Source organism: Tinamus guttatus, unplaced genomic scaffold (genome assembly GCF_059628265.1).
Source record: "Tinamus guttatus ecotype Peru unplaced genomic scaffold, ASM5962826v1 Tinamus_guttatus_pri_ptg000223l, whole genome shotgun sequence".
Lineage (NCBI taxonomy): Eukaryota > Metazoa > Chordata > Aves > Tinamiformes > Tinamidae > Tinamus > Tinamus guttatus.
The window spans coordinates 946,025-957,468 of NW_028288757.1; the positions used below are offsets into that span (position 1 = coordinate 946,025).

General features: G+C 59.3%; 1 protein-coding gene across 1 annotated transcript; it reads right to left on the minus strand.

Moving 5' to 3' along the window:
• Nucleotides 1-863: 863 nt before the first annotated feature.
• On the minus strand, nucleotides 864-11,007 carry FAM222A (family with sequence similarity 222 member A). The gene is made up of 2 exons (XM_088525157.1): nucleotides 10,523-11,007; nucleotides 864-1,949 (listed from the first exon to the last, which is right to left on the minus strand). The coding sequence occupies exons 1-2, from the start codon at nucleotides 10,602-10,604 to the stop codon at nucleotides 886-888; spliced, it is 1,146 nt and encodes a 381-aa protein (XP_088381283.1). The 5' UTR covers nucleotides 10,605-11,007; the 3' UTR covers nucleotides 864-885.
• Between the last annotated feature and the right edge of the window lie 437 nt (nucleotides 11,008-11,444).

An 11,444-nucleotide genomic window follows, 5' to 3' on the forward strand; every position in this document is an offset into this window, starting at 1 on the left:
CAGAGATTTGTAAATGCACTTAGTGCTTGAACAGGCCTTTTAGGGATACAGTACCTCCTTCCGAGCACAATCACCTTGGGTTTCATTGGGGCGGGTTTCTCTTTTCTCTTTTAAACATCCAAACACTTTGTCTTTTCCATGATGTCTTTTTCTTTTTTAAAAATTAATAAATCTATTAAAACACATAATTACACGCACTGAATAAAGGACCCTAATGAATGTTTTGAAACTGTTGGAAAAGAAAAGAAAAGGGAAGTCTGCAGAGCAGGGCCTGCTCCGGGCCTGGAGGTTAGAGGAGGGTCTGCTCCTTCTCAACTGCAAGTTGCCTCCAGAACAGAAATGAGAATGGGAAAAAATAATGGGAAAAAAAGGAAGAAGAAAAGAATGAAAAAGAAGCACCCCTGGAAACGTTGGGATTGGGCCTGTCTCGATGTGTGGGGCCGGGGAGCGGGTTCCCTGCGCAGGGAGCATCGGAGCCGGGTGCCGAGGAGGCCCTGGGTAGCAGCCCACAGCGAGGATGCGCAGCCTAGCGAACTAACGGAAAAATAAAATTAAAAAAAAAATCTGTTCAAGTTTTCAAGTGTTTTTCTTAAATAGCCTCCAGACTGTCCCCCGTCCTTAGCTTTAACCAAAGCAGTGCAAGTTACGGCCTCTGCCGCCGCGCGCGGTCCCGGGGCCGGCGCGGCACCGCGCGCCGTTCCGCCCGCGCGGCCCTGCGGAGCGGAGCCTGCTCTCCCTGGATAGCAGCAACTGGTAGCGATTCCCTGTTCACATTCGTGGAAATAAAATGATTTCTGAGCTATACAAACAAGCATTCCTTCCCGGGGGCGGGCTCCGGAGGCGCCGCGCGGCCCGGGCGCCGGCGTCCCCGGGCGCGCGCCCTCCTTATCTGTAGACGGGCAGGCGGATGTGCGCGTGCTGGTGATCCAGGAGCCTTGGCACAGACACGGTCTCGTAGCCCTTGCCCAGCATCTGCTCCTTGATGCAGGGCGGCCGGATGTCGTTGATGAGATACTCGAGGGACTGCAGGCTGCTGCTGAGCGCCGCGGCGCTGCCCAGCGCCTTGCCCGGCGCCGCCTCGTAGCCGTCGCTCGTGGGGGTCACCAGGACGCTGTTCCAGGCCGCGTAGGGCCCGGGCGCCGCGCTGCCCGGCAGGCAGTTCAAGGGCGACGAGCCCACCTTGTCGGCGGCGCCCGGCGGCCCGTAGGCGCGCGCGGCGCCCGCGCAGCTCTCGGGGGACTTGCTGTAGCCGCGCGCGTGCGCCGGCGGCGGCGGCGGCTGCGGCGGCTTCTGCTGCCAGAGCAGGTAGTCGGCGCCGTCGCCGTAGGCGCCCGCCTTGGCCTCGGCGCCCTTGCGGCACTCGGCGTAGGCGAAGGCGCCGTGCTTGGCGGGGCTGCCGCCGGCCGGGCAGCCCGGCTGCGCGCCCGGCGCCTGGCACTGCTGGTTCAGCTGGTAGATGATGCTCTGGATGGAGGGCAGGTTGGGCTGCGGCAGCGCCAGCCCGCGCGACGACAGCGGCAGCGCCGAGGCGGCCGCGGCGCCGGGGGCCGCCGGGCCCTCCATGGCCTTGGGGCCGTGGTAGAGCAGCTGCCCCGCGCACGACGGCCCCGCGGCTAAAGTGCTTGCGGGCGGGTAGGGAGCGATGCCGACCTGCGCGGGCGAGAGCTTAGTCCGCTTGCCCTCCGAGTTCTTCACCACGCTCTTGCCGGAGGCCCTGACGATGGCCAGCAGCCCCTGGTAGCCGCTGGCGTGCAGCGGGTAGGGGCTGTAGCGCTGGCCCGTGGTGTCGTAGCCGTTGACCGTCCGGTTAAGGTGCTTGTGCTGTGGGACCCTGATGTTGGTGGGGAAGATCTTGATGGTGAGCGGGCTGTGAGCCACCTTCTGTGCGTAGGCGTCCAGCTCGGCGGGGCTGGGGTAGCGCGGGGAATGCATGGAGGCCGCCGGCTCGCCTGCGGGAGAGAGCACAGCGTGAGGGCCGGCGGCCGCGCGCGGAGCGGGAGCGCGACCGCGACCCACACGCCGGCGCCAGCGCCAACGCGTGCATGAGGGCTCGCGAACATGCACGCGCTGGTGCAAGCTCTTGCAAATGCATGCACCAGTGCTAGTGCAAATGTAGGCACCGGTGCAAAACTGTGCCCTAGTGCATGCTCTGGTGCAAATCTGCAGGCCAGTGCACCGGTGCAAAACCCACACGCTGGCACTCTTGCTGTGACATGTCCTTGCCCTTGGCCCCATGCATCAGGCCCGGAGCAGTGCCCTGCGCTGCAGGTCAGAGGCATCAGCAAAGGGGCAGCAGGGACCCGTTGGGCTGCTCTCACTCCCTCCACTCTGCCTCACCATTCCCGGCATTCCGGGCTTCTCTCCGGGCGCTCCATGGCTCCCAGCTGGGAAGCGGCACCTGGGGAGGCCACACCGAGCCCGTGAAACCAGGTCGCAGCGCAGACCTGCCCCCGCTCTCATATAAAGTCACTTCTAAGTGGCCTAAAATAAACTCAGTGTGGAGAATGGAAATGTCACTTTACCCAACGGGGGAATCTTTCTCCGAGATTGGATTTAAACTACATTATACAAGCAATTTCATGGGTGCTTTGCGCTGCTTCGAGAACCTCACCAAAAACGGCGCAGCCTTCCATTTACCAGCCATAAATCAGTAGTTCCCGTAATGAGCACAAAAATGTCACTTTTATGCAATTTTACAGATGAACAAAACTGGTGAAATTAACTGTGGTAACCTACTGTAGTCAGCAAAAGCCTCCGCAGGAAAAAAGAACCCTCTATGTATATATTTTTGTTCCTTTCAAACTCTTTCCCGAGCAAGTTTCTGCCACTCTGGTGTGAAAACTCATTTGTCGTCGCCATTATACTTTCATTTGGAGTTTATCTTGAGTATCCAATGAGCCACCAACTGTGAAAATGATTAAATCTACAAAATCTATCTAATAGATGGAATAAATTAGGTGTTTAAAACCTCGGCGATGCCGGGCGAGCAGGCGCGTGCGCCACGACGAGCGCCCTGACGGAGGTGGCCGCGCGTCATCGAGGCCCCGATACGGGCTCTTACAGGTGTCTCAAGCAGGCGTTGTTATTAACGAGGGTATTAAGGCAATTAAAAGTGGGCCTTGGAGGAGGATTTAATGCAGCCGCTGGGAAGGGAGAGATGGATGGAGTGCGGGTCTAGGGGTCACGCGCGGCTGTCGCGGAGCTGCATTCCCCTTCATGCTGGCCCCGCTGCCCTTGGAGGTGGCGGCATCGCGAACGCTCAATTAACGTGACGCTAATTAGCTGGTGACACTTGCAGCATCCCTAATGAAGGCACGGCGCAGAGGGAGGGAAACGCTCCGTTCCGGGCAGAAATAGCCCCAATCCAAGTAAGGGAGGTGACACGGCGGGGCCGTGGCGGCTGCTCCCGCCGGCGGCACCGATCCGCGAGCGCCTGCGCCGGCTCCGTGTCCCGCCGGAGCGGGGAAGCCACCGCCGGCGCCAGCCGGGTTCGCGGTGACAAGTCCCGAGCGCCGCGTGTTGTCACATATCAGGGTGACGCCGCGAGCCCCCACCGGGAAAACCACAGCGCTCCCGCTATCCGAGAGGCTCCCGGCGCTCGCTGGCACCCGGCCCCCGCTCTGCCGAGTAATTACTGCTTTGTAACGGGCTGTAATTACTGCGGGAGGCGAGCGCCGCCGCGTCCCCGTCAGGCGCAGACAGTCGCTGGCCGCCACGTCCCCGCTCCCGACAGGGGCTGTCACGGCTGCGGTGGCCGCCACGTGGCCCTGGAGGAAGAGGAGGAGGAGGAGGAGGGCGAGCGGCTCCCTCTGCCCATTACCAACCTTCGCTCCTGCAGCTCCGCAGCTGCCGTTGCAAGGAGGGCTCCTGTGCGGAGCAGCCACCAGCACCCTGCCACTCCGAGCCGCAGCTCCGGCTTCGGATCCTGACGCTGGGAATGGCTGGGATGGCAGCAGGGATGAGGGCCAAGTTTGCTTCCTGAAAGCACGGCAGGGCACGGGGCAGCATGGCACGGGGCAGCAGTGCATGGCACAGTGCAGGGCATGATGCAGCAGTGCAGGGCACAGTGCAGCAGTGCATGGCGCGGTGCAGCATTGCACGGGGCGGTGCAGCGTTGCATAGCAGGTGCAGCATCGCATGGGGCGGTGCAGCAGTGCATGGGGCGGTGCAGCATTGCATGGCACGGTGCAGCATTGCATGGCAGGTACAGCATTGCATGGCACAGTGCAGGGAATGGTGCAACAGTGCATGGTGTGGTGCAGCATTGCATGGCGCGGTGCAGCATTGCATGGGGCGGTGCAGCATTACACGGCAGGTGAAGCATTGCATGGCAGGTGCAGCGTTGCACGGCGAGATGCAGCATTGCATGGCATGGTGCAGCACTGCATGGCACGGTGCAGCATTGCACAGCGTGATGCAGCATTGCACGGCGTGATGCAGCATTGCATGGCATGGTGCAGCACTGCATGGCACAGTGCAGCATTGCACGCTGCAGCACGGTGCATCTCTCCTGCTCACCTATGCACACACACTCGCTGGGGCCGCTTGTCCCCGACTTGTCCCCATCCTCGTCCCTGTCCCCATCCCTGAGCGAGCGGCCGCGCGGCTCCCGCGACGTCCATCAGGAACCGCTCGCCCTCTGCTCGCTGCCTCCCCGGATAACGACGGCGCAGGCAGCCGGGGGCTCCCCCCCTTCCTGACCTGCTCTATTTTCCCAGCCTGCACTCAATAACAGCTAAATAATTGAATCTGCTCAGCAGCCAAAGATTTGTTTTGAATTTTATTGGAATTTTAAATTGTTTTGTTTCTTCAGTATTTTATTACTGTAAATGGAAAATGCATCGCCCGCAGTAATAATCCTATGGCTTTTTATATTACTCCAAGCTTCTGCTCAGAGCATTATTGGAAAGCTCGGCAGAAATGAGAAGCCATTATAATGGCAGCATAGGCTTATAAGATTACGCCTCCAGCTAAACAACTTTTTACTTTAGCAAATTGGCCACCAAACTTGGTTCAAGACACAGATTTAAATCCTGGACCCCAACAATTCTGCAACACGGAATAAATCTTTGCTCAGAGATCGGGGGAGCTCCATTCCCAACCGTGCTCTGTGCTGGAAAATCTTTGCAAAATGTCTCGATAAGGGGAAGCCCAAGACCTTGGCCGCGGGGTCGGACACCGGTGCTCTCTGAACCCCAAGCGTCGCTCTCCCCATTTAAACACCAGCAGCTCCCGCCAGCTCTTCCAGCTCCACATGGAGCCGGGAAGCGGCACATTGCATCCCTGGGTACCTTGGGGACACTCAGGGACACCATTCCAGTCCCTGCCCAAACCACTTAAATCCTGCAGGAGCGGAGGGATCTCCATGGCCTGGAACGTGCCAGGAGGTGAGTAGAGCCCCACACGGTAATGAATCATTGCGAATGGAAAAGAGAAGCCGGCAAAATCCGCCCGCACGTTGGCGGCGGGGAGGAGATCCCACGTGCCCGCGGCCGCCGTCCCCTCCCCGGGAAGCGCGGGCGCTGCGCCCGGGCGCTCTCCGCGCCGGATCACCTCCGGGCGAGCACTTTATTATCTGCAGTCAAAGCGTCACCGCAAATACCATTCTACACACACACGTGTCACTTCCCATTTGTCTCCCCGGCGAGGTATTAGCGCCGCCGGAGCCGCCGGAGCCGCCGGCGGGGGGGCGGGAGCCGCGCGCTCCACGCGGGAATGAAGGCGGGATGGGAAAAGCGGAGCCGCTCAGGAGCATCGGGGACGCGCGAGGCCGAGGCGCTGCTGAACGGCGCCTGCAGCCCCGGGCACCGCTGCGGCCTGCGCCTTCCCCTCCGCAAATCACTGGGAAACGGGATTTATGCCAAAGAAATGCCCGAATGCCCGTGCTGCAACATAACCTCTTTGTGCCAGGGCTGCCGGGACAGGGGACACGTGGGGGTCTTGCATGGACCCCAAATCCCTGCCCCAAATCCCCAATGCGGGGAGCCCCAACTCCAGCACCGGCAGCCCAAAACCGACACTTGCAACGACCGGGGTGCCGAAAAGCTCCGATGCAGAAGCCCCATTCCAAAGGTTTCACGAAGGATTGCGCCCTGTGCCTCCCTCCACGCACGCGGCCGGGCGGAAAGCAGCTTTGCAGTGTTTCCTGGCCAGGATAGTCCTGGTCAGCAGCACGTTTGGGGCATGGGAGTTAATCGAACTGCTCTTTACGGCATGCATATAAATACAGGGGCCTGGCATTAACAGATCCCTTCCAGAAACTGGAAATGAAAGAATTAATCTTATTTCACTCATGTGTAACCCCTCATGAAATTAAAATGATATTTTATGGGTGTGTACAAAAGCAGGGCTTTTGCCGCAGCTCCTTTAATGAAAATGCCCTTGGAATCAGTAGGGTTGCGTAATGAGAAGCCATTAAACGTGGTTCCAGCCCGTGTGCAATTAAAGAGCTTTATCACGGGGGTGAGTGGCAGTGCGCGGCCCCTAGCCCCGCTTGCCCCGACCCCAACGCAGCAAAACCAGGAGCCGAGATGGGATGGTGGCTCCCGAGGCCCTTCCTTGCACGGGGAACATCCTGCGGGAAGCGGCATCCGGCCAACCCCACCGAGTGCTGCAAGGCAGTGATGGCCCTTAGCCCCTTGGAGCCCTTTGGATCCTCGCAGCTCCTCGCAGGCTCTGCTAAACCAAGGGCACGTGTTACCTCTGCTGCCCAAAACGCACCTGCAAGCAGGCAAATAATAAACAAAAAGGAGCGGGAGAGGAGGATCCCGCTGCGGCCGACGGGGCTGCCGGAGCCGCTGCAGATGTGCAGGGCCCCTAATCCGCTCGCCAGCTCCCGGGTCAGCGCTCCCGGCAGCCGCCCACGGCGCCCTCAAAGCCCCGGAGCGCGCGGGTGCAGCCGGGGCGCCGCAAAGCCGCGTGCGGAGTCCGCACGGCTCCGTGTCCCCATGCGCGGGGACAGGTCAGTGTTCATCCTGCCTGGCGCGGGACGCGCTGTCCCTGCATCCCGCTCGCAGCATCACACGGTCCTGCCTGGCTCTTCCCGATTGGAAACACTCAGCACAGCAGGTTGCCACCCTGGCCAAATCCACGGGCCAAGGGCCCACAGGGCTCCAGCGGTTCCCACTGCGATGCTCCGGGATGCTGTGCATGGATCGCCCGGCACGCACAGCATGGCTGGGGCAAGGCCACGTGCGCTCGTCCCCCCGGAGCAGGCTGGCTCCGTGGAGGAGGCGGGAGAGGGAATGTCAAATATCCCCCCGCTCGCCGGGATGCGCCTCATTTGTCGAGCGCCGTTCCCGGCTCCGTGACCTCCCCGCCGGGCGCAGCGCGTTGCTCCCCTCTCTGGCGGTAATAGAACAACTGGGAATTGCCCGGCGAGCTTCGGCTGTCACGGCTCCCGCAAATAAGCTGCTCGCGGGAAGCACTGGTGGAACAAATCCAGGCAGGAGCAGGGCCGCTAATTCCTGCTCCCTGCTCCTCTTCCCAGCCCCTAATGAGCTCGGCTGGTTCCCGCGCTGCATCCGTGTCCCTGTATGGATCTTGGGAAGACCCTAAGGAGTGCGAGGGCAGCCAGGGAGAGGCTGTACCTGCCTGGACCATGTGGATTGCATGGAATGAGCAACACAGGGCAGCCCAAACCAGCGCTCAGATCCACTGCCACTGAGCAACACTCGGAAATCCATCCGCATGGATTTGGTGCCCAAGCACCTGCTCGGCACCCAAGCCATGCGCTTCCGACTGGTGATGTCTCCATCCTCAGGCCAGGTCTCCATGCCTGGATTTTGGCCCTGCTCCATGAAAACTCATCCAAGGAGCTGGTAAGCAAGAAGCCCCTTCCTACGCATGGCAGTTTTTCCCATCCATGCGAGAAGAAGCAAGTCGGGATCTCCGGCTCGTTTTGCACCAGCCGCGAAGCTGGTGACTTGCGGAAACGGAGCCGCTTAGCCAAAAACCCCCATTCAGGAACAAACCTCTGTGCCACGTTAATTGTTTGATTTTGCCAAGCAGCCGTGGGCTGGGTGCAGGAAACGTCCCACACGGAGCATCCGTCTCACCCGGTCCAAGCGGCGCGGCCGAGCCGAAAGGGGAGCGCGGATGAAGTAACATTTAATTAAATATAAACCATTGCTACACGACTGCAGAGAGCGAGAGCAGCAAAGAGTTTGGCCGAGCTGAGAGCGGTATTATTTGATTTATAATTTAAATAAAGCTCGGGATTCCTGTAATGCACACAGAATAAAATCAAAAGGGACCAGCCTGCCGGAGCTAATTGGATGTGATGTTTTCCTGAGGATGCTGCTTTTTCCAGAGGATCTGGCGAGGGCTGGGAACAGGAGCGGCGCTGGGCAGAGCAGCTCTCGCGGGAGCTGCACCCGCAGGGAAGGGGGAAAGGGAGCGATGACCGAGCGGCAAAGTCACCGCACAGGGCCAGACCCCGGGGCCGCAGATCCTGGGAGGCCCCGTGTTCTCACCTTTTAGGTGAAATTCATACAAAAATTAATCAGCGGCGTGGGCAGGATAATGGGATTTCACAGCGGTGCTGGGCCAGACGGCCAAAGCGCCGGGAGCCAGACTCATTTAAAACCGACAGCCACAACGCCGGAGGACGGGAATAAGACCCATAAAGATAATTACTGAGATACTCAGGAGCAAATTAAGTAATCAGAGGCACTTCTAAATTGTGTCTCGTTTTAAGAGAACACCATCTTTTCCCATTACCTCGGCGGGCGGAGGGAGGCCTGGCCCCGCGCCGGCGCCGTCCGCGCGGGAGGGCCAATTATTGTCCCAAGCAGATGCGCGGCCCTGGGTGTCACCTGTGAGTTAATGTGAAATAGCAGGAGGCCACGAGCAGGGAGAGCCGCTGCGCCCGCCCGTGTCGCACGGAGCAGCCGGGGCAGGTAGACGGTGACCAAGGTGGCCTGGCCGAGGGGACACGAGCGGGACAGAGCCTGCACGGAGCTCGCGGAGCGGGTCCTGCCCCAGGGAGCTGGAATTGCAGGGTGCAGGTGCTGCCGTGGTGCTGTCCCCTCGTGCCGCCGGCTCCGAGGCAGCATTCCCGCATGGAGGCGGCACGCTCGGAGCCCCCGTCCTGGGTGAAGCTCGGGTCATGTTGAAGCCTCCCGGAGCGCAAACCGCGAGCGTTTTCGGAAATGCAACCCCAGCACCCGGCCGAGCAGCCTGCAGCAGCACCCGGACCCAGGGCAATCCCGTCCCCGGGAAAATCCGGGTGGCGAAACGGAGCCGGTGCCGCGGCGCGCTAACGAGCAGAGCGTCGGCAGCCGATCTGTCTTCAGCCCCAAACGTTTAAAAATCCGACTGAGACCAGCAGAAAAATATCCACTCCCCTCTTTAAAACACACATTCATCACTCGGGAATCTTAATGTGCCTTCCGCAGCCAGGGAGGTCAAACACGCCTGCCTAAAGCAGCCTCATTAAATATACATTTAATCATGGTTTGGATTGAGAGACAAAGGCAGGGAGAGACAGGTGCTTTGCTGGAGTGACCTTTTGCAACCCATTTTAATGTAACTAGTTTACAGCTTATCTGAAAGGCCAGCTCGTCGGGAACGCGGAGCCGGCGAAGCAATTACGGGGGGGAAGGGAAGGAGGCGGAAAAGCGGGAGAGGTTTGGGAGGCTCCGGAGCAGGTGCCGGCGCATTGTCTGCTGCGGTTCTTTGTAGGCATCTGCGCGAGATTTTCTGAAGTTCGACTTATCGAGCGCAGCAACCCAATTTAATTTGCTTATCTCGCCTCCTTCCTCCTCCCCCCTCCCCTGCTTCCCCTGCTCTTTTTAATTATCGGTTAAATAAATGTCTTTTTCAATAAGACGAGGAGCATCAAAGCAGCGAGCGGGGAGGGCGGGTGGGTGCCTGCTGGGTCCCATGCGCACTTACACTGTGTGTGCTTACACCATGTGCACCTACATCGTGTGTGCTTACACTGTGTGCACCTACACCATGTGTGCTTACATCATGTGTGCTTACATCATGTGCACATACACCATGTGCACCTACACCGTGTGCTTACACTGCACACACTTACACCGCGCATGCTTACGCTGTGTGCACTTACACCGTGTGCGCTTATACCACCTACACTTATACTACACTTGCTTACACCACGTGCACTTACACTGTGAACACTTACACTGCATGTGCACTTACACCATGCGCACTTACACCATGCGCACTACACCATGCACACTTACACCTCATACACTTACACTGCATACACTTATACTGTGCACATTTACACTGCATACACTTACACCGTGCATTTATACCGCATACACTTACACTGTGCACACTTACACCTCATATACTTACACCGTGCACTTACACTGCATACGCTTACACCGTGCACACTTACACCACGCACACTTACACCACGCACACTTACACCATGCACACTTACACCGTGCACACTTACACCGTGCACACTTACACCGCATACGCTTACGCCGTGCACACTTACACCATGCACACGTACACCGTGCACACTTACACCGCGCGCCCTTACCCTTGCGCGGCTCCAGGCTCTTGGTGGCACAGGCGAGGTGCTGGCCCGGCGGGTTCTGGGTCCGCTGCAGACACGCCAACATGGTCCGGGTGTCCCGGCCGGCCGCGCCGCCGCCGCTGCGGGGACAAGAGAGGCGGGTGAGCGCGGGGGACGCGGGTGGCCCGTGACACTGCCCTGTCTCCCGGCTGCGGCGGGAGCGGGAAGGAGCCAAGGGGAGCCAGGGAGCTCCTCGCACCAACCATGAGTGTGCGGGCACCCGCCGGGCCTTTGCTCCTTGAAAGATAAATAAATAACTGCTGAAGCCTTAAATAAATATGAATGCGTATAAAATAAATATGAACATCTCAGTGGGCGATTTGTGGTGACTGCAAAGCTTTCTGCTCTTGCCGCAGTAAAACGAACACCTTCCCTTCGCCTTTCCATCTGGCACGCGGCAACGGGAGGATACGGGTTCGAACAGCAGCCACAAGCGCCCTGCAAGGACCACGAGCAACCTGTGAGGACCAGCAGCAACCTGTGAGGACCACGAGCAACCTGTGAGGACCACGAGCAACCTGTGAGGACCAGCAGCAACCTGCAAGGACCATGAGCAACCTGTGAGGACCACGAGCAACCTGTGAGGACCATGAGCAACCTGTGAGGACCAGCAGCAACCTGTGAGGACCAGCAGCAACCTGTGAGGACCACGAGCAACCTGTGAGGACCATGAGCAACCTGTGAGGACCACGAGCAACCTGCGAGGACCACGAGCAACCTGCGAGGACCATGAGCAACCTGTGAGGACCATGAGCAACCTGTGAGGACCACCTGCAAGAAGCACGAGCATCCTGTAAGGGCCACAAGCACCCTGCGAGTGTCAAAAGCATCCTTCAAGGCCATGAGTATCCTGCAAGGACCATGAGCATCCTGCAAAGGTCATGAG